General features: G+C 39.8%; 1 protein-coding gene across 1 annotated transcript; it reads left to right on the top strand.

Annotated features, from left to right (window-relative positions):
* The first annotated feature begins 799 nt into the window (after positions 1–799).
* On the top strand, positions 800–1,902 carry LOC135712887 (uncharacterized). Its single transcript, XM_065235974.1, has 2 exons — positions 800–1,166; positions 1,226–1,902. Exons 1-2 carry the CDS (start codon positions 800–802, stop codon positions 1,900–1,902), a joined length of 1,044 nt encoding a protein of 347 aa, XP_065092046.1.
* The last annotated feature ends 22,267 nt before the right edge of the window (positions 1,903–24,169 follow it).

Below are 24,169 nucleotides of genomic sequence, written 5' to 3'. Positions count from 1 at the left end.
TATTGGAAACGGATTTGAATAAGGTACTAAAGGAAGTCAGAACTGAAATCGAAGTTCGGCATGAAACAACAGTGTCGGGGAAAGAGATAGATGAGCAGTTAGAAAATGAAGAAGCAGTAGGGAATTTATCCTTAGCGGTGAAAAAGAAGGAAATGAATGATTCATTGAAGAGATCAGAAGAGTTAGGGTAAATGTTCCTATAGTTACGGTAGTACCAATAGTTGCGGTATTGCTATAAACACATATTATATCTTTAAATTAAAGTCAATTATACTTAAAATGGATAAAAAAAACACAAACATTAAACGTTTTCATGCTTTTTATTACAGTTATTGCCTTCTTAAAAACACTAGGTGTCAAAAAATTATGATTTTTTATTCAGCTGACGATTAACTGCACCAACCACTAACGTTTTCTGTACATTCTGCCTCACATTTTTAATGATATTTCATACCGTATTTCATAAATAATATCAATAAATATGTTCCTACGCATCAGATACTATGATATCTACCATACAGAATGTGAAAATCGTTCAATAATTTGATTTGAACCTTTAATTTGGTGCCTCCATTATTGGAACACAAATTACATTACGTTCCTTTAGTTGTGGTATATTCCGCACGTTCGGGCGCACTGCATTGCTTTAAGCTGTAAGTTTGACAATTGCTGCCGCAGCTCTTGTTTACCATTCACTCGCGGCGGAGAAAATTTATTGTCTTCCTACTAATCTTCAAGTTTAAATATTTATGTAAGTTAGTCATTATTATAGTCTAATCGTAGTGCATATTTTAGCGAAATGTGTTTCATGGTAACTGAACGGCAAAAGAAAAAATCATCACGCAAGCGTCGGCAGTACGATGAGAACACCGTGCGGCAGTGTATTTTGAACGTGAAAAATGGTAAACAAACCATTTACGGTGCTTCAAAATCCTTCGGTGTTCCGGAATCCACTATCAGGTTTCGCCTCAGTGACAAATGGAGCAAGAAGGCTCGGAAAGGTCCGCAAACAGTGATGTCGAAATATGAAGAGGAAAAAATTGTGGTGTGGCTCAAAGAAATGCAGAGAAAGGGTTTTCCGGTCGTGAAGGAAACACTCTTTTCGAAGATCAAAACATTCTTTGATACTACATCGCGGCCAAATCCTTTTCCGAACAATGCTCCTGGTAAGTAGATCTAAGTTCATGGTGGCATATTTATTTAACAAAAATATTTGCAATTTTAGGGCGTATATGGTTTAACAGTTTCCTCCAGCGACATAAATCTTTTTCACTGCGAACGCCAGAAGCTGTTTCTACAGCCAGTGCTAATGTATCCGAGTGTAATATTCGGAGCTGGTTCACCAACGTGGATTCGTACTTAGAGGAACGAAACCAGTCCGGTATTCTTCTCGATCCATCAAGGGTCTATAATGGTGACGAGACTTCTTTCTTCCTTCATCCCAAAACTAAAGCAGTACTAGCTGCTCGTGGGAGTCGTAATGTTTATGAAGTGGAACACGCCAACATTCACACGAACATAACTGTGATGTTCAGTTTTGCAGCGGATGGCTCTATTGTACCTTCGAATATCATCTTGCCAATGCAAAGGATTCGTGCTGACTTATTGCGGACATTCCCAGCGGACTGGGGCATTGGAAAAAGTGCCAAAGGATGGATGGATGCTCCTAATTTCGAGTTGTATATTCAGAAAGTTTTTTATCCCTTTCTTTTGAAAAAAGGTGTAACATTCCCAGTACTCTATTTTGTTGATGGGCATTCATTCCACATGGCTGTAGATGTGGCTGACTTGTGCCTCGATTTAGGAATAATACTTATAGTATTGTATCCTAATACCACACAAATAACTCAGCCTGCTGACGTAGCCATCTTTAAACCTTTGAAGAATGCGTGGAAGGCATAAAAACAAGCATTGATCTTTTTTTTTACATAACTTTATAGTTAATCTGCCAATTCTCGATGAGAGATCAGATGAGATTCAAGAATGCATCTCTTTGGAAGTGATAAGCGAATCAGAACCAGCTTTAAACAACGACCTCTGGAATACAGCGCTTGAATTATATACGGATAATTTAAGCAATACTGGATTAAGCGAATGTGTTAAAATCTTTCCTGTGTCACACGATATCACCATAAATTTAACTGATGCCATAGCAGGTAAATTTAAAGTTGTATGAATTAAAGATTTTGATGCATAAAATTATAAAATTTACAGATAACATTGCTACTTTTAGCAATATGTCTCTCAATGCCTTAGAATGCTCAGTAGAATCATCTAGCATTGGCACAGGTACACATGTTACTGAACAAGAGAAACACGTTTTGGTAGATATTTCTAACGAACAACGAGGTTTGAAAAGGAAGATGAGCATTTCCACCTTCCTTGAATGTCCTGAAACTCCGAAAAGAAATCGTGTTCATCGAAATTACAAGCGCAAATTTTACCCTGTACTAACGGCAGGTGAACGCTTAGACGAAATTCGGCGAATCGAAGATGAGAAGATAAACACTGTTCAACAGAGGAAGGAAAAAGCTGAGAAGCGTGCTGAACGAAAAATTGAAACTGAAAAACTGAAAGCAGTAACTCTTGAGCAAAGGAAGAAAAAGGCTTAAGAAAAAGCTGAAGGTGAGAAACTGAAAGCAGTAACACGTGAACGTGGACGTCAGGAATCGGCCATAAGGAAACAGGAACGTGAAAATTTGCGACAGGAGAAGCGAGTAAAAACAGCTGCGATGAAGCGTAAAAAACGCGAAAAAACAAACGTGTTTATAAACTTAAATCTTATCTTAAATAATCTGCATTGCTTGTATTTTTAGTCATTTGTTCCATACTTTCTTTCGAAATAGATAGAAACGCTGATCTGAAAACTTATTGGTTTTCATCTCACCATTTCATTAAATCCAATAAAATATATAAATTGCGAATTAGTTATGCTCATCTCTTTCTTCCTGACATTTTGGCGCTTCTGTTACGTGTGTTTTATATGCATTGCATTGCTGTAAATTGAATGTTGAGCTTCCCCAGCTTCGCTAAGCAATCAGTAGTACCTTAAGTAGCACAAAGCCTTAATGCTCGCAACAAAGTATTCTTTGAGGCATTTTCTTCCATTATTACGTGAGAGCTTTCGTCAACCAATTCATGAATATATATTTAATGTATGGCATGTACGATGGAACCCTGTTACCAATGAATTTGTGAAACTGTCCAACCAGTATAATCTATATATCATTTGAGAATCAAATCAACCCCATGCGGTTTGATAATATAATGCATTCATATCCCTTATACACAAGTACCATATACGAAAGGTATTTTAAATGGTTGAACCATATATAACGCAACTATAGGAACAGCCATACGCAACTATAGGAACATTACCGCAACTATAGGAACAAATACGTTCAGCTTGTCATAACTAATTTCGAGCTCCAATAGACTTTATTAAGTAGGTTAACGCTGTTAAATGATAGAAGAAGATCCACACTATCGGAAAATGATAAAACACTTCAGTATTATGCATTTTATTGTATCATAACTTAGTGAAATGAGAATTAATTGTGCTTAGCTCCCCCACTATTGGGTCACTTACCCTACTGAGAGAGTTAAATGAGATCGAAGAAGGGAAAAAGGAAAAATCGGTGGACCTTATTTCTCTTTTTAAAACGTTCGTTGTGCAGACTACAGAACAACAACGACTCATGAGAAAGAAACAAATTGAAGAGTAAGAGCGAAAAATTGAAGAAGCATACGATAACATGGAGCGAAAGAAACGCTTGGAGAAACTATTAGTAAATTTAAACGATCATCTGAAAAAGGAACCAGAAGATAAGCAATTGCCCCTAGAGAGATAGAGAGAGGAAAAGACGTCACTGGGAAATCTAAGAATGGAGGATTTAAAAATCAAGAAGGAGGACATGAAGAAAAGTAGTAAAAATGAGAGGAAGAAATACGATGAACCGAAGTCAGAAGATTTATGTAGAAGCTCACAGGAGGAAAGTTCCGAAGAGAGAGAAGCCAACAACAAAATCAAGGAAGAACAAGTTTAGACATAAGGAAAGAGATAGATCGTCTAAACAGCAAAAGAGAAAACACCATCGTAGACACAGCTTTTCATCATTTTCCAATACAACCTCAGATTCCGAGAGCTCAGATTTGTCATATTCCGATAGTAGTTCGGGATCACATAAGAGAAGAGAGAAACCTAGGAGGGATAATAGAAGGTATAGAGAGCGCATTCCTGTGGCAGAATGGAAACTAAAATATGAGGGAAGAGATCAGGGTCGAAAGCTGACTGAGTTTCTTAAAGAGGTGAAAATGAGATGCATCTCTGAAGATATTTCTGAAAAAGAATTATTCCGAGGTGCGATTCACCTGTTCTCAGGTCGCGCGAAAGATTGGTTCATTTAGGGAGTTGAAAATAGAGATTTTCGGAATTGGTATGAATTAAAACGAGAACTAAAACGGTAATTTTTACCACCCGGTTTAAACTTTCAACTTGAGGTTCAAGCCGCAGAACGACGGCAGGCCAGGGGTGAAAAATTGACTGATTATCTGCATGACATGATGAGAATTTTTCATTCTATGATCAGGCTAATTTCAGAACGCAGAAAGTTTGACATCATTTGGCGTAATCTTCGCTTCGACTATAAGAACGCCATGACAGGTGCTGGAGTCAGATCTTTGCCCAAACTGAAAAGATACGGACGTATTATTGATGAAAAATTTTGGAGCATTTTCCACAAGTCTCACGAAAATACACATCGTCGTAGTCAGGTCAATGAAATTGCTGTAACGGATTTATCGAAGTCCAAAGGTTCAGTACAAAATTCAAACGTTAGTTCTCGGCTGTTTACAAGAAGCAAACCTAAAAACGAAAATACAGAAAATAACAATAAATCATAATAAGTTAAACAACTAAATGAGAACAAGAAATATGGTTCGACAGGACCCATGGAAGGATCGGCAAAGGGCACAATGAAGACGCTAATTGACCAATAGAGACGTCCTCCCATAGGAGTATGTTATAACTGTAGAGTGAGCGGTCATTATTAACCACCTGTATTGTCCAGAAAGTTATCCGCCATTCCGGCGTGCGATTGGACTTCTAGCGCCGACGTCTGAAGGAGTGTGATTTGCCAATCCGGCGTACGATCCGTCCCTCTTGGATTCGGCGTAGGCATTACCCCGAGCGTCAAGGCAAAGGCGACATTGCCGCATTTCGTGCTTGCATCCGGCCGCATCGTTAGACACTACCTACATACACACACACAGTAAGTCGAAATAAAATGCTAATTAATAAGGGAGAAAGTGCTTTCAATATTTGATCGAACAATCCTAGCTACAGCTGACCCTGAAGGGTCATCTTTCATGCTCGAGCTAAAGCCACCACAAAAGAAGTTGTTGAAGAACCCACCCTCAGTGATCCCCGTTGGCTAGACCAGGGATCAAGGGCCTAGCGAAGTCAGACCGCTTTTAACACTCCTTATAAAATAACACTGTACGATAAACACGAATTAGGGCAGAAAAATTCAACCATGCTTGGCCACTTGAGGCTAAGCTTTCTAACACGTCACGATATAGACACGTCATAGACAAACTGATATAGAGGAAATGGATGTAATGTCAGCCTAAATACGCTTAATTTGAGCCCATACGTAAATTCAGCTATCGACTAAATTTTCATTTGCGATGCGTTCATCTAGATAAAATTGATAAATAGCAAATTTTCACCGATGGGCCCAATCTTAGATCCATAGGCCGACATTAGAGCCATTTCCCCTAGTACTGTGAATATGACTGTAAAACATCGTCCACAAAGCACTACTACCAAAGATGAATACTAAGATGAAACTGTCGGAAGAAAAACTCTCTATTTTAGTGTCCTCTTTCACGGTCCCTTTCATCCAATGAGAACCCCCCGTATTCAAGGTAATTTTGTGGTTTTGCTGCCCCCTCGGAAGAGATGAAATTTTGCGCTCATTTTTATCAAAACAATCACACCAAAATCAGAGATGTCCCATTTTTTAATTACTCGATTAACAACTAACCGATTATTTTTTGTTCGCTGTGCTGCCATTTTTCCACCAGAGAGAGTGCAGCACATGTTTGAAACGATCGGTGACGATCCTGTGGAGATGTTAATGCTTATATCGGCATGATCTAACCGATTATAAATAGTTTACTTTTCGGTTCGTTAATCGATTAAACGATTATTCGAATGAAAATCGGACATCACTAGATGAATGTAAAACGTCATTTCAAATATAAGGCCGTTCATAAATAATGATACAATTTGAAAGGGACCGGGGCTAATCACAAATTATGTCTCCATGGTAACTGAAATAAACACGAGTGTTCACCGGTTGCTACTACCATCTGTTGACTAAACTTTGGAAGGCACTGTGCTTAAAAAATGGTGGCAGTGCTCATACGACAAACTGCATAAGATGTCATATTGCTGGCGGCAATACTACAAATGGCCAAAAAAAAAATGTTGGATATAATAAGAAGATATTTTGAAGCGAAGCGATGATCGAAATGACATGAAAGTATATTTGAACGTTTACATACACACTACACTGATGCAAAATTTTCCGCTCCACAGTGCTCAAACGGTTCCAAATCGGGCTTTGATTAGCCTCCCAAAATTTGAACTCATTTAGTGAGAAACTGACTTGGCTCAAACCATTTGAAGTTTGTATGGGAATTACTATGGAGGAACCATAATTTCGGTTCATATCTATCTCAAAATTTACCAGTTTGTTCTACTTTAGAAAATAATATTTTCCTTCCAAAACTCTATATCACAGCAACTATACTTTGAACTTATGTTGTTTAATCTTTTTTCGTATGTGTAAATATACTTAGTATTGTGTATGTAAAATAGTCTGTGGAACGCGATGATGCTATCAAAGCAAAAATTAAAATTTAAATAATGTATATCCACAAGTAAAGCCGTTGGTCCTCACCCATGTGTGTTGCGATATCATACACAGGTGAGGGAGCTACCTCCCAGCACATTCGATTGCCATCAATGGATGGCAATAAATGTCCGCCATTGATTGGCACTATATTTTGGAACAGAAATCAACGTCATCCTCAAAACATTCCATTGATGTTTTTAGATGGAAAATTAATCTTAAATAAACACTGTAAACAATTTATTCTTCAGAGTTGGTTAGAAATGCTAACATGAAGCTTTAGTGTGATAATTTATAAGCTATAGAATGGTCTTTAGAAGAGAGTAGATAGATAGTTCCGGTAGAGTATGGCAGTAAGAAAATTGAATAGAAGTCGAAAATGAGCGAAGGGCCATTAATGCGACAGTACAAGTTAAACGCACACTCTTTGCCTAACCCGTACGATGTACGCGGATATTTGAAGTATGTCTTCAAATCTACAGGCAAAATAGTGCTCGTTTGACTTGCTTAAATACTGTCTGCGGCTGTGGAATTGTTCTAGTGATGTTTCATCACTACCTAAAGCCCCACGCTGCCGAAAGCAGTTCCAGTCGATGGTATGTTATAATGCAATTCTTCTTTACCCAACTATTGTGTTGCTCCTCTCGTCATGACCAACTTTCTCAGAGAGAAAGCAGTAGAGTGGTTGTTGCGTGCTGTACCATCATCAGCAGTGTTGACAGCTACTCCCCTGTACTGTAGGTTTATTTATTCCAAAGATATTGATAAAGGAAAGTAGTGCTTTCTTGAAAGTCACGAAAAATAGAAAATGGACCGACCAGCACAAAAATTTAGATTCATAAAAGTTAGACCAAAATAAAAATCTCCAGTTCAATTTTATGCACCTTGGTCACTTGGTGTGGAACGACCCACATAGTATAACGCAAGTGCATACCATGTCTTCTTCAATCGTTACGACCAAATTGAACATAATGTCTTTCTCCGAATAAAGAAAGAACAAAAGTTATATGCCATATTTATCGGAAAAGCCATCTTGGAGAAAGCTTACCTGGATTGGTACGTGTCCACAAACGCACATACAGAAATCACCAAATTTCGTCTTTCCGAGCCGATTTCTCATATTCGTTCGGAATGTTTTGGCTGGACTCGATCCGGAGTTTATGAAACTTATATTTGTTTACTTTAAGAATATTAACCATGTATTGAAAGTTTGATGAATCTTGTGTTTTGTTTGTATTTTGTGTTTGCGTGTATGTTTTTTGTTTGTTTCTGTAATAATTGTATAATTTCAGAGCTGATATAACGGTGAATAGTATTTAGTACATGTTTTAGAAAAAGTTAAATTTTTGAATCATTGATCATACTACAAATCCCTTCCTCCCTCTCCACATCCATAAATGTGTAATCCACGAACCTTGAGAAGACCACGAGTATTCGGTTGAATTCCTTTAACTTTAGATTTGAAACATTAATAATGTATAAAGTAAATGATAATTTGGCTCTGTAAAGTTTATTCGATTGAGCCTGTGCAAATATATCAATTAACCAAAAAATTGGGTTGGTTCACGCCTCCATATGCTGGGGGCCTATAGTGATACGCCTCCTAAAAATAGGTAAGGGGAACTAGAAGAGTTCCCCCCTCATAACAGAGTTTTTGAATATCTAAATATAATTTGAGAAACCGCTCTAAATACCAAGTGTACACGAAACTCAAGCCACCAGAACCTTGAATCGAAAATTAATTTCTCGAACGATACCATGACCTTCCTTCGCACCTATGTGAACGACGAAAGGCAACAAAATAATCCCTCTTCCAACATGGTAGCAGTAGGAGTACACTGGATGGCAAAAGCGACACCCGAAGCCTTAGCAAGCAAGCAAGCTTTCTCAAAGAAAGCTTGTTTGCCAGCAAATAATTGCTGTTTTCTTCAAGCAACAAAGAAAGTGAAATAGTTTTAATCTGTTTTGCAACAGCTCCTTGACAAAGTGCTTGCGGAGGGTACAATAAGCTTCGAGTGAGGTTCCTTCTGCAAGACGAAGATGCGGTTGCAAAAGGTGCTATGCAACCCTATGCCATTATCGCGTTCCGCAAGACTCCAGCGTAAGTTTAGAATACAAGTTCCATCTAGTGAACTTGCTGCCCTCAAAAGTTAGATTCTAATGAAACCAACTGTGTGTGCCGCAGCATTTTGCAAATTAATTGACGATAAACACGTATGCAGCGGGATGGGTTCTCTGTGTATATTAGGGAAGTGTGGTAATGGGAGGTAGCATGAGGTTTCTGCAACATTCGCAATACATATCATCAACGACTGGAACACGAAAGCCAATTTTGCACACGCAAGGAGTTTCTATTCGATACTACTGCTGCTACTACAATCTGCTGAGTATAGCATGTTTAGTGGGCAAGTTTTTGGTGTACTCAATTTGTTTGTCCATCCTAAACAAGCTGTCTCCCATGCGGCATTATTGAAAGCGACTGAAATTTGAAAACATTCATCATTCGGGTTGTGCTACACATACAATGTGCATGTGAGAGCCATCAAATATTTATTGATCAAGTGCCAAAAGCTAATTGAATGGTTCGATTACCGCTTTCAAGTTTGATTTGTGTTAAATAAATGCACCACATTTCTACCGGGCGTTGGTCTGGAATAAAACATAAATGCCGTTAATTGAAACTAGAACATCAATAAATCTAAAATGCAAAATTTATTTTATTGCGCTCCCGTCTGGCATGTTTGATGTTTTGATGCTTTGATGTTCACAATCGGGCGATGCTTGCCACACATGACTTGAATTAAAAGCTGCTGCAGAAATTGGACTGCAAAAAAAATGGAGATCAATATGGTCTTTCACCTTTTTACCCCATAGTACTGGGAATGGCTGAGCACAGCAACTGTCGGCTCGTAAAACACAACTTGCACTTAATTGTATCGAGGTCAGGTGGCACACGGGACAAATGGAATCATTGGTCTACTGGTCGTATTTTGCACACTGTCATTCGCCCTTGAGCGGTTCGAATTTTCCATTTGCAGTTTTCAGTCACCAACCTGGTAGTAAAAGCAGCTACCAAGCCGAAATTGAATTGCAGGGGACTTTATTACGTTAAACCTCCGGCGGAGTGGAAAACTGGAACACTGCATCTAAGTTTTTGGGAGACGTATTTCCTCTCTCTTAAAAACATCCACCTGGGTGCAAATGAAGGGCGAATATTCTAAAGAACACAAATGGGATGGTTGTGGTATATATTTTTATTGTTGTAAATCAGTTAACATCAGATAAAAAGCATATGTTCAAATATGTACCTGAAACTTTCGGAAGCTTTATGATCAAAATGGGACCTCAGATAGTCTAGTCAGTTAAATGTTCTCGACTTCCCTGAGCATAGAGTATCATTGTACTTGCCACGCAGTATACAAATTCAAACATTGGTTGACATGGAAAGCTCTCAATTAATAACTGTTGAAATGCTCCAAAGAACACTTTGTTGCGAGTAGGTGTAAGCTCGTACAAGAGCGTTAAAGCCAGCAAGAAGAATGATGTTCATTCTTTATCCCGCCACATTCCTTTTCTCAATTCATTCAGTATGTGATGAATTTCATTCCCACGTGTTTACAATTCTCATCTTGCCATTCTCCACTCTCCCCTATCGAGGCGTTGTTCTCCCAAATATTTCTCTATAAAAGCACTTCCCATTTTCTTCTGTATTGGTGTAAAATGTTCACTATTTTCCCTGATCCCAGATGGTTCCCACAGCATCCAATCGCTTGCACCGTAAGAACTGCTCCGTTTAGCTTTTTCTCTCGGAGAGCTCAGACTCTCTCTTGCTCTCACTCTCAGCTTCGACTCGCCGCTCTCATTCGGATGCTGTCAGTTACCATCATTTGAAATATTATCCTTCGATCGTCTCTCTCCCCTAAACAGCCAGTCCAATATCAGCTCCAGACGGGACCGATTGTGTCCCGAACGCACTCTGCCACCCACTTTTCTCGGAAGGACTACCCTAACATCATAACGTGTGATTGTGACTCGGGGCCACCAAATGGCAAGCAGCCTATTTCCCATCATCGAATCAGGTGCTGCAGGTGAAAATCACTTATGTCGTCCATGCCCAACGCAAGGAAGGTGTACACGGAAACCGATTCCAGCGGAAAACATCTGCAATTGATGCTGCATGGAAAGAAAACTGAAAAGTCTATTCGAAACCGATTGCAATATCACACTCCGGCTGTCTGTCAGCAGCAGCAGCTAGAGGGGAAACTGCGATAATGACGACGACGAGGACGACAACGTCTGTCGAAGATGAAAGGGGGTGGCTGGCGAAAACTTTTCGTCTGCAATATGGTTTGGACGGGGTATGTGATTTGTCTGGAATGTGATTAAGTTGTAGTGCTGCACTAGTTTTTGGGAAAAGAAGCTTCTGCTTTTTTTCGTTTGTGAGGATTATGGTGCTTTTAAGGCTGCCATTTGGGTTTGAAGTTTTTGGTGATAATCAATATGGATGTGTTCCAAGAGCAGCTGGTTGAATCATAAATTCTTGCGTTTTATTTAATAATTGAAAAAAAAAAAAATGGTTGAAAGTATGAGGTTCATGGTGTGTTGTGATTTAATGAAAATTTACTCATTCATCGCAACTGTTTGTTCATGATTTTCCATCCACTAGGCTGTATCAACAAATTATTCTGTTCAGTCCAAAATAAACAGTTGCAACTGTTTGAAGCTTGAATCGCGTTTCCACAATCATCGAAAAGCAAAGTTTTATTTTATGAATAATTAACAACAGTCATTAACCAACTGTTTTGCTCAATTACGGCTTTATTTATTTTCATTCTCTTCTACATTTGCTTGCTCCAGTGATAAATTTAAACTTGCCAAAAGTTTACAATGCAAAGTGCTTCAAAATGGTTGGCTGAAAAAAGCCTGTCGTGAAACTTTGTGAACATTTGCTTATTGTCGAGCATGAGCATGAGCTGTAGTCGCTACTGCGTTATTGCCAGATCACCTGTAATTACACTGAGAACCAACAGATGATGCTTAAGACTAACATACATCCTCAATGTATTAAATCTGGCGATCTTAAACTTTATTGTAGGCAATATCAGCACCGGCCACGTCCGAATACAGGTCAATTAAGGAATGTATTGACGTGATACTCGCTTTGTTGGAAGCCGAGAAATCCCCTGTAGTTTTTTGAGTAAACACTGGAATGTTGGATAAATGTGTGTGGTTTGTAGCAGGGTTCATTTTGGCGAACGGTATGATGAATTAAAACGATGGGTTCTCCAGACATTCCTTTGCAAACCAAAGATGAAATTAATTATGCTCTTGAATCTCTGACTACTTCTATAGTTGAAGCAAGAGCTGCCTCAGTACCAAAATGCGAGGCTAAATTCGATTCAATTATAATAGACGACGATCTTCAGCTCTTGGTCCGTCTTAAAAATGTCCGTAGGAGACAATATCAAAGAACACGCGATCCTGCCATGAAAGATATCTGGCGGAATTTGCAAAAACAAATTAAAAAGCGATTCTCTGCCCTGAGGAACAAAACTTTTGAAAATAATGTTTCTAAATTAGACTCGAGTTCCAAACCCTTTTGGAAACTCACAAAAATTTTGAAAAAACCTCAAAAGCCAATTCCAGCGCTTAAAGAAGGTGGTAAAATTTTGATCACAAATTTGGAGAAAACTCAAAAACTTGCTAAGCAATTCGAGAGTTCCCATAATTTCAGTTTGGGTCTTACTAGTCCTATTGTGAATCAGGTTGCCCGGGATTATCTGAATATTTACTCTCGGGAAAATATTTTTGATGATTCCTGGGGGACTGATTTGGACGAAGTAAGGTCTATAACTAAAAAGTTTCAAAATATGAAAGCTCCAGGTGATGATGGAATGTTCTATATCCTCATCAAAAAACTCCCAGAGAGTACCTTGTCTTTCTTGGTAAAATTATTTAACAGATGTTTACATTTGGCATACTTTCCTGATAAATGGAAAAATGCAAAAGTTGTTCCAATTTTGAAGCCGGATAAAAATTCAACTGAAGCTTCCAATAAGTTTGCTTTCTTCGATAAGTAAACTTTTTGAAAAAATAATTTTGAATAGAATGATGCTTCACATCAATACGAACTCATTTTTTGCAGATGGGCAGTTTGGATTTCGCCATGGGCATTCAAGTACTCATCAACTCTTAAGAGTTACCAATTTAATTCGTTCCAACAAATCTGAAGGCCACTCAACTGGAGTTGCTCTTCTAGACATAGAAAAAGCATTCGACAGTGTTTGGCATGAAGGTTTGATTGCTAAATTGAAAAGGTTTAATTTTCCACTTTATATTATGAAATTAGTTCAAAATTATTTAACTGACAGAACTATGCAGGTAAATTATCAAAATTCCAAATCTAATCGACTACCTGTTAGAGCAGGAGTTCCTCAGGATAGCATTCTTGGGTCTATATTGTATAACATTTTCACTTTGGACCTCCCTGATTTGCCTCAGGGTTGCCACAAATCTTTGTTCGCTGATGACACAGGCATTTCCGCTAAAGGAAGAAGTCTTCGTGTTATTTGCAGCAGACTGCAGAAAAGTTTAGATATTTTCTCTTCTTATTTACAAAAATGGAAGATTTCTCCTAACGCTTCCAAAACTCAACTTATAATATTTCCACATAAGCCTAGAGCTTCCTTTTTGAAACCTAGTAGTAGTCACATAGTCACTATGAACGGAGTTTCTATTTCTTGGTCAAACCAAGTGAAATATCTTGGATTAATACTTGACCAAAAATTAACTTTTAAAGATCACATTGAGGGCATTCAAGCTAAATGTAACAAATATATAAAATGTTTGTATCCTCTTATAAACAGGAAATCCAAACTTTGCCTGACGAATAAACTTCTAATATTTAAACAAATGTTTAGACCGGCCATGCTCTACGCTGTGCCAATATGGTCTTGTTGTTGCCTTACCAGGAAAAAAGCACTTCAAAGGATTCAGAACAAAGTTCTGAAAATGATTTTGAAGTTGCCTCCCTGGTACAATACTACCGAGGTACATAGAATTTCGAATGTTGAGACTTTAGAACAAATGTCCAACAAAATAATGAATAATTTCAGGCAAAAATCGTTGCAATCCTCAATTGCAACGATTCATTCCCTTTATACTTAGATAAGATTTAGTTTTAGTTTTTAGTTTTAAGATATCAATTTTTATACTGACATGCAGGTTAAAAAACCTGTTTAAAATACTTAATTGCCAAGACATGAACAATGTAAAAACACTTAGATATATATCATAACAATTAAGGCTGGTACGTTACTGCAGTAACTGGAGCACCTAGGTTAAAATGAAATGTAATTTGTGTTAAATTTAGAACAAATAAAAAGTTATAAAAAAAAAAAAAAAAAAAAAAAAACGATGGGTTCAAGTTAAATGTGCTGGGGCCTGAGATTATACCCATGACATTATGCTAAACAAGCGAAAACGGTCACTCTATGGCCACCGGGCACCACTTATGATCGAGTTGTTGTTTTTACCATTCGAACCCGGCACGGACGACGACAACAACAACATTCACAAAACACACGTATTAACGTTGAATACATTATTTGTGCCTAAATCATTAGTTTTACGCATACAGTGTTTAAAGAACAGCTTTTTCATTAATTTTGGCCCAATTTTTTTTTGTGCAAGGCATTAGCGTGGTCTATACAGCTGATTAGTTTCCTTGGAAGCCGTTAGCCAGTTTATATAACTTATGTATGACTGGTTTTGGTTGTATATAAGTTTACTCACCATAATTTCAAGCATATGTGAATCCTGGGCTACCACTAATCTGCCTAGCCCAAAGTTTTCACGTTGGATCGCGATCACAGCAACTACTGTTTTTTTTTTTAACATGACAGAGTCATGCGATCAAAAGCCTGGCAAATTAGACCAACAGAACAATAGATCTCACGCGATCGAAGTTTTACCGGATAAAGAAAGGGAATGCACTAACAACTCGAGAACAAAACGTATACAAGTAAATTATTAAAATCAACCCGATAATCAGCGGCGCCGGTGGTGTAGTGGTAAGCGTGATAACCTCTCACCCCAGCAGGCCAGGGTTCAATCCCAGTCGGCGCCACCGGGATGTTCTGAGGCATAACATCTCTGATCACGCCTTCCTTCGGAAGGGAAGTAAAGCCGTTGGTCCCCGGTTCATGAGTTGTGATGGGTCGATAGGTAGGGTCCAGGTGTGGGAGCTGCCTTCCTGGCGTCGGTAGCATTGGTGCTCAGCACGGAAAACAAGATCGACGGAAAACAAACCAAAGGAAAAAAAATTCGATAATCACGCGAGGCTAATAAAGAAGGGACCGATCCAATGGACTGCTTCAACGGCACGGGTTTATACATGGTCTCTAGACATTTCCGAGCTCCGAGAGTCAGTTTGATAAATCCAGGGCTGTAAAGTGGGAGTGGATTCAGAGTCGGACACATTCTTTTTTTTTGACTTGGACACCTTGCTAGATACACATCCATAGAATTAACCTCGTGGACAGCAACATATGTCGGAGTGGAAACGGCTACGATGAAATCGATCACGCAGTTTAGCAATGAACAGATAATGACGCCGCAAGAGAGCAACTTTTGAATACCCTCGAAGTCCAAAGAAGACAACCCGATGTTTCTACCAGAGACGTGTTTGGAACTCGCGATCTCTGCTATCTGCAGCCGATGTATGTGTTTCTGCAAATGTCTTAATTAAGGATTTAATTCCTTTGTCTTTTGTCTCACTTTTTTAATTTTACTTGTCTTGTCTCGATGACTCTCATCCTCACCCACTGGTCTGCATAGCCGGTTGAACTCCAGACGAATCTAGTTCCATGCTACCGTTTATACTGGCGACAATGCTACCCTGATCCTATCTTTCGACAATGTACCCCTCTTATCTCAGGTAAGCCGCGAGTATTTGACCCAACACCTACGAGACATAGAATTAAGTGAACTTTGTTACAAACAATGAATAATGAATTATCGGCTCCGTAAAGCTAACGCGATTGAGGTTTCCAAATAAACGAACTATACCGTATGCGTGATAATGTATGCACCATCGTACAAATAAGGTTCCCGTTTCACCTGTGCATACAATGTCGTGGTTTTCTTTGCATGCACGTAACCTATAGCTCATACCGTAGTAGGCTGTGTATAAAAGAAAATGATTTACTTAGTTTGACAGTTGCACCATGACGAAGTGGCAGCGTATTCGTGATTAGTACCACGCGCAAATGTCGCAAAAAGACATTTCAATCGCCGTGGGAGTGTCCCGGTGGACCGTCAAAAGGGTTTTAGACCGAGAAAAGAAAGGACAACTATCCGCGAAGGTGGTCACAGGTCGTCCAAGTTCAGCTCGGGTTCCGAGGGTTATCGCTGCTATCAAAAGGAAGATTCGGGTGAATCCAGTGCGTTCAATAAGGAAAATAGCATAGGAACACGGGATCAGTGACTTTACGGCACGGAAGATCGTAAAGGAAGATTGCGGGGCGAAGTCGAAGGAACGGAAAAAAAAACTCACATGATTACCAACCGCATCCGAGAGCTACGAGTCGAACGATGATGCAAGAAAATCTTGAACTTCCTTAAGCGAAAAAATCCGATAATCACGTTCACCGACGAGAGCATGTTTACCGTCGATCCCGTATCAAATTCCAGAACCGACCGGTATATTAGTTCTCTTCCGGTAAAAGACGTGGCCGACGAGCACAAGAACGTGTATCTGACCAAGCATCCTGTTAGCGTTATGGTGTTTGGATTGGTGGCTTCCGATGGCAAAGACCCGGTGTTCATTCTAGAAGGCGACAAGGTCAACACGGAGGTCTACATCGGGATTTTAAGCAAGTATGTTCTTCCGTGGATCAAAGAACAGTACGGTCCGAAGCCAAATGTTGTATTTCAACAAGATTGGGCTCCGTGCCACACCTCGAACCGCACTCAGAAGTGGTTGCAGGAACATCTTCCGTTCTGGGCGAAGGATATGTGGCCGCCATCCAACCCCGATCTTGATCCGCCGGATTACTCAATATGGCGCGGCATGAAGGCCAAGGCCTGTTCTAAACGCCACCCGAGTACAGCAAGCCTCAGACAAACATTGACCCGTACTTGGAGAGAAATGGATCCAGACTACATTATTAGAACCTGCCGTGCATTCCGGAAACGTGTGGAGGCCGTAATTGCAGCAAGTGGAAACTCGATCGATGATTAACATAGTTTAAGACTCTGAGAAACATCCCCCCTTTGATAAATAAAAAAAAAACTAGAAAACGAATTTTTTGTAAATTTTTTTTAATTTTGACATTGCCCAATCAAAAAACAAAAATCGGGTTTTCAACAGTAACTTCATCGATTTTCCGTAGATAGTATGGTGTAGAAACTTAAAAAAAATTATAGCTCTCATTCTTGCTTAAGCAACATTGTTGCTGCCTCTTTTTGTTTTTTTTTATATCTTTATTAAGGAGACTTTCAGCCCTTGGCTGGTTCGTCTCCTCTCTTTTTGTTGGAATATTTCTATATAAACCGAAAAATACGACATTTTCAAATATTGATGCACTGAAACCTACGTTCACGAAGTCTTGTTTTACGCAGTATTCAGTTTGAAAAACCGCCACAATATGGGTATTTTTGAAATCGGGGTGAAGTGTGGGGACCGGAAAGCGTGTAGGGACTGGAAACTCATGTCTGACGGCAATTTTAAATCCAAGAAAATTTCCCCCAGATCTGGGCATCGATGCTTACACTGGGGTACGTGGAGCATATATGGATGTGAAAAAGTAAATACCTACATCGCTGCATTTCCTCAATTGGAAAGGGAATCTATTCATCGGATGAATTATTGTCCCAATCGGAAGGCGCGGAAGTAGCCAGAGAAGCAAAACGGGACGAATAACGGAAGCAGAATGAACAAAAGCGGGACCAGGACGTAGATCAAAGTGACAGCAGTTTGAAAACTAGTTCGTACACAGGAGTGTTAGCTGGAAATGCTGCAGCGGACGTGGCTGAGGTGCTCGACGAAGAAGTGATGACAATCGACGAGACGACCTCAGATGACAAAAACATCGAAAAAAAAGAACAAGCAAGTGGAACCCAGGTTCAGAAGTGGTTTAATTACCGTAAAGACCCGACTTATTTGATGGCAAAATAATGGTTTGTTCCACAACAGCATATTATGGAAGCGAAGATACCAGAAGAAAGGAAAAAGATACGGACACGGGGGAAAGCCTCCCGCACGTACCGCAATGCGAATATAGATTCGGACCACTGCCTAGTTGCAGTATGCATGCGCTCAAAACTCTCGACGGTGCATAACACCCGTTGAAGTTGAACACCGCGACCCAACATTGAGCAACTACGGGACGCCGGAGTTGCCCAAGACTACGCACAGCAGCTGGAAGTTGCACTACCCACGGAAGAGCAGCTTGGCGCAGCTACTTTTGAAGGGATATCCGTTCCGCCATAGGTAGTACTGCTGCAGCGGCACTAAGTACTGCGATCCCGGACCGAGGAGATGACTGGTTTGACGGCGAATGCAAACTATTAGTAGAGGAGAAGAATGCGAGCGAAAATGGACGGTAACCTTCTCACGAACGAGTGTGAGGTGATTGAGAGGTGGAAGCAGTACTATGACGAGCACCTCAACGATGAAGCAGCAGAAAACAAAGGTGGCATGGTAACATACCTTGGACCACGCGCAGAAGACGACAGGCTACCGGCCCCTGATCTTCAAGAAGTTGAGGAGGAGATCGGTCGGCTGAAGAGCAACAAAGCAACTGGTGTAGATCAACTACCAAGTGAGCTATTAAAATACGGTGGTGAAGCACTGGCTAGAGCGCTGCACTCGGTGATTGCCAAGATTTGGGAGGAGAAGATATTACCGGAGTAGTGGGTATGCCCAAACTACAAAAAGGGCGACAAGTTGGATTGCTGCAACTTCCGCACGATCACACTGCTGAGCGCCGCCTACAAGGTACTCTCCCAAATTCTATGCCGCCGCCTGTCACCATTTGCAAGAGAGTTCGGGGGCCAATACCAGGCAGGATTCATGGGTGCCCGCACTACCACGGACCAAATTTTTGTGATTCGGCAGGTTCTACAGAAATGCCGCGAATACAACGTGCCCACACATCATTTGTTCGTCGATCCGCAAACGACACAATCGATCGAGATCAGCAATGGCAGATTATGCACGAGTACGGATTTCCGGATAAACTGACGCGATTGATCCAGTAATGTGCGTTGTTCGAGTATCGGGGACACTCTCGAGTCCCTGCAAATCTCGAAGGGGGCTACGGCAAGGTGATGGACTTCCGTGTCTGCTAAATATTCAACATTGCGTTAGAAGGTGTGATCAGAAGAGCTGGGATAGACACGTGTGGCACGATATTCAGGAAGTCCATCCAGCTCCTTGGCTTCGCCGATGACATTAACATTATGGCACGGAACTTTGAGATGATGGCGGAAACGTACATCAGACTGAAGGCTGAACCTAGACGGATTGGACTTACCATCAACGCATCAAAGACTAAATACATGAAAGGAAGAGGTTCTAGGGAAGACAATGTTAGCCTTCCACCCCGAGTTCAGAATGACGGTGACGAAATCGAGGTGTTTGACGAGTTCCTGTATTTGGACTCACTGGTGACCGCCGAAAATGATACCACCAGAGAAATTCAAAGACCCAGTAGACGTTGCCAAGATTACTACTGGAGCTATACGCACCACATCTACTTTAACTCCTCTGCTAAATCGTGGTACTTCAGTATCTTGGTCGAAAACTTTGACTGAACATTGCGATTTAACGGTACAGCGATATCGATGAGGGCCACCCGCTTCATCCTTTTGTCATAGACCACAATGTCAGGGCGATTGACACGAATGTGGGCATCCGTAATGATATTGCCATTCCAGTACAGATTTATGGAACTATTTTCCAGTACCGGGTCTGGCAGGTACTTGTGACGGGTGTTCAATAAAAAATGATAATTTTTTCAGTCATATAGCTGGTAAATGTTTTTTTTCAACGAATTCAGTATTTTTTTTATTAAAAACATAATGTTTATTCTTCAAAAAAAAAAACGTCAATGAATATTGGAGAAAGGGCCCTGTTCAGCCGTACGACGCAACTTAGTCGCGATGCTCTCACAAGAGCGCTGGACGGTATTGAAATCATTCTCATTTTTTATTGAACACCCGTTAGTACCATATTGAAGCATTCCGCCATCCACTCATGGATTGAGGTGAACTTTTTATACCAGAAGTTATGCACAAAATCGGGTCCTGGTGCAGCCCAATTCCTGGTATACCGGGTAGCCTCTCGAATATCCTGGGCGGTTAAAACGAGAGTGGGCAAACTTACAATTCCATTACTCCTATCGTCTTCCTCTGCCAACCACATCCCATCACTGTTATGTTGAACAGGATTCTCCCAAAGATCGGCCTAAAGCTGTGTTACGTCGCCAATCTCCGGGAATCCTACGCTTTAGTCGGTTTTGTTATTACAGATGTGGCTGTAGAACTCCCTTTCGTTAGTGTTGAACATTCGATTTTCCTTCTTCCGCTTTGAACTTTCTCCATAACGTCGCATCCGTTTACCAAGAGCACTTAATCACTGTACAGTGGTGTCTTGGAGATCATGGAGCTCTGCTGAGGTGCTATTATTATTATTATTATTATTATTATTATTATTATTATTATTATTATTATTATTATTATTATTATTATTATTATTATTATTATTATTATTATTATTATTATTATTATTTAATTAACGACTCTTTACCATATTTGTGGCATTCGTGTCGGACATCACTTTATGTATGCTCTAAAGTATTCGAGATAATCATCAATTATTTATGTTTTATTTGCCAGCTGCAAAAGCTACATATCTCCATAGTTTTCACCCCAAGCGTACACGGCCAATTAGACAAACTCAAATTCGCAAAAAAAATCGGTTTCTCCTAGACTGAGTAAAATTTTAGTCGATTTGCCTCACATTTGAGCAGATATTTGAGAAAAAGTCACTAAGACTATGAGTAACTGAGTTAAGCGATTTGAGTAAAAAACCACTCAATTTTAAGTCGATGTCATCGGCAGTGTATGGTATCAACAAACCTCACTTCTTTCATTTCCCTATACTTACGGTTCCTAGGGTTCCAATATTTAGAAGCAAGACATTTCTCAAGAACTTTGTGTGAAAATCGGCTCACATCAATCGCATTGTTTATCTAACATCTCTGTATTTCATTACGTTTTTCCTATACTTAATGCATTGCTTATCACAAAATCTAACAATCCACCCCCCCCCCACCTGTCTTTTCTTAGACTGTTAATATATGCATGCCATTATAAACATTGTAAAACAAACACTCCTATTTCTAGTGCACTTGAATCAACCTGCACCGAGCAAAGACACTCCTCCATTCGATAGCAAAACAAATAACCATCCTTTTTTCACGGTTCATCGCTTCCGTCGTGCTCACCAGGGCGGAAGCCAAAGTTTCTATAATGAATTAATCTATTTTCTCCCGAAAACTCAGCTCGAGGTTTTCACCGCAACAAGCCCTTCCTGCACCCGTTTTACCTTTGCTCTTGCTCCTGGCCTGTCATCCAGGCCAGGTGCCAAACACTTGGCGCTTCAACTGGCCCAGCTAGTCAAACAAACGCATCTCTTGCGCTCATCGGTGGTGGCGGCAGTAGCGGGACGGGGGATTTCCAGTGCCCACCGCAGCACCAGCACACGGGAGGGTAGTTTGTTACTCTTCACTTGTCCTGCAAGTTCAAACTCGGTTCAACTCAGTTCAGTTCAGTTTCAATTCACCGCGCCCCGCTTTTTGTGTGTACTTCGGTTCGGGAAATTCGGTCAATGGATTTTAATTGAATCTAAATCATGGCAAAATTGGTGGGACACTACCGTAGAAACTATTCGGGGAGTGGCAATAGAAGGTGTGCCGAGGTTGGGGGGACCGGTTTGTGCTCTTTTCATTCGAGTGGTTTAGCATCCTGGGAAAATGCTGGTTTGCAAAATGAACGGTGGGCTGGAAATTAATTGTTTGAAGAAAGTTTAGATCAGTTCGTTTTTTTTTTCTCAGGTCAAAATGAGGTTTTCGGTTTTTCATCGTTGCACATGAACAGTTGATTTTTAGTATATGACTTCATATTTCTTCACCGTTTTGATCGAAACAAAGAAAGGTTAATCTAATATTCCTCTGCTGCATACCGATCTCGATGGCGTTTTTTTCGATTTTACTACGCTTAGGATGTGATACCTTACCCCACTAGGAATTGGTTTTTCCCTTCACTCACCAATCCGAACTTTGATCCCAGCCAGGAGAAGGGCATGAGAGCGAGGGACGTAGCAAAAGCCATGTGCATAGCATAATAAGACACACGTTTTAAAATCCGATCCAAGAGGAATGGGTTTGAGTCGGTGCCAAATAACAGTTGGATGCTCACTGAACTACCTTGTTCAAACTAGAGCAGAACACTATGGAGAATGTTTTGGATTTAGAATTTGGTTCGCTTATTTACGGGAAAACCAAATCAAGATGCCTCCCATGGGAAATCGCAACCGAGCGCAAGCATGGGCGCCATGAATTTGGGAATAGAAGAGCAAGATTTCTTTGTGTTACGAAGATTCCGCTTCTTTCTGCTGAGACTGGGGGATTGATGCAGTTGCGGTGCCAGTTTTCTAAATTTGGCCTGGTATCTAATTCTGAATATTCTTTGGCAATTTGAATCTAACACAGATGAATGATGTCGACCAGTCAAATATCTGTGTATAAAGAAAGCGGGAAGGATTTGTAGTTTCCATTCAATTCTAGTAGCTGAATTGCTTATTTTTTAATAGATAAGCGGTTTTCGACTATGAACGAACATATTTTATGATTCTCATAATGGCCCTATATTGGCGGTGGGCGTTGCACAGTGGTTTGAATGCTCAAAATCACGAACTTTTTTATTTGTCCCTTCAATATCGATTTTTTCACCATGGTGTATTGGGAAGAGTTTTTGTATAAAATAAGGCGCAGAGACTAGTGATAAGTTTTAGTTCAGAATTCCACCACAGGTGGCGATGAAAAATCTAACTTTTTATGTGGTATCTCCAGCAAAGTTGTAGATAACTTTAATATAACAATCTCTGGTGACAACACCAATCCTCTATATATCTTAGTTTTTGAGATACGTAGCGTTTCATATGACTGTTCCACAAAATTTAGTTTTTTTCAGTTTTTATCACATACTTAAAAAAAAACTATAGGTTTGAGAAGACTATAATGTTTTACAATCTTTTGTATATTAGCAAACTTTGTTGAAGACGTCCAAATGGTATCGGTTACACAGGCTGAGTAAAAAATTGACATAGTTTGTGCCCTCACTGACAAAACTCCGGCTAAATCCGGCAGGTTAGTCTTGAATAGATTGAAAGCTTGTTCAAAAGTGATCTCAAATTCAATTGAAACATTTATCCCTTTTAGTATACTCGTTGATTATTTTGCATTTCAAAAAGGACGTTCGACCACGGACAACAGATCATTTGCCATAATGCTCATCACAGTACACCCATAGAGGTAACTCTAAGACCACTGGGTCCCGAAGAAAATCATTATTATTTTTGGCTCACTCAGTACCAGAACAACGGTCCCAAGCAGTCCCAAGCTATTTCACTCACCCCTGCATGTTCTGCATGAATCCACACACCCCTGATGTTATCTGTCAAACTTTCATAGCGAATCAAAACAAACATAGTGTAGTAATAGAATTTCAACTAGAATAGGGTACGTTAATCGTTTGCTTGGGACCAATAGGCTACTAAAGTGGTGAGCCAATTTAAAATCGTTAGTTTCGTATTGATTGTTGGTACACCCTTTGAAAAGTACATGTAAATTTCTGCGAGAAATAGCATACATAAAATTTACCCTAGATTTGGCATAATTTTACAAGATTTATAGCTAAAATTAGCAATATTGTATGCAAGCTTGTAAATAATTTCGTTGTTTTTGCCAACTGTAGCTCAAATTTAAACGAGGGGAGATTTTACGCGATAGTTACAATTCAGATTTTTTTTTAAATGATTTAAAATATAAAGTTATACATCATTGTATGTATGTATATATAAATATTTCAATAATATAAACAAAGGTTATACAATACTGTTATCAAAATCATTTTCATCTTCCTTTTCGCATCACTACAGAGGTCATTAATTGACTTGTCAG

The sequence above is a fragment of the Ochlerotatus camptorhynchus genome, unplaced genomic scaffold (genome assembly GCF_037179485.1).
Source record: "Ochlerotatus camptorhynchus isolate MF236.1 unplaced genomic scaffold, CSIRO-AGI_Acam_v1.1 ptg000511l, whole genome shotgun sequence".
Taxonomy (NCBI): domain Eukaryota; kingdom Metazoa; phylum Arthropoda; class Insecta; order Diptera; family Culicidae; genus Ochlerotatus; species Ochlerotatus camptorhynchus.
Note: the sequence above shows the minus strand (reverse complement) of the source record. Positions and strands in the feature narration are given on the sequence as shown.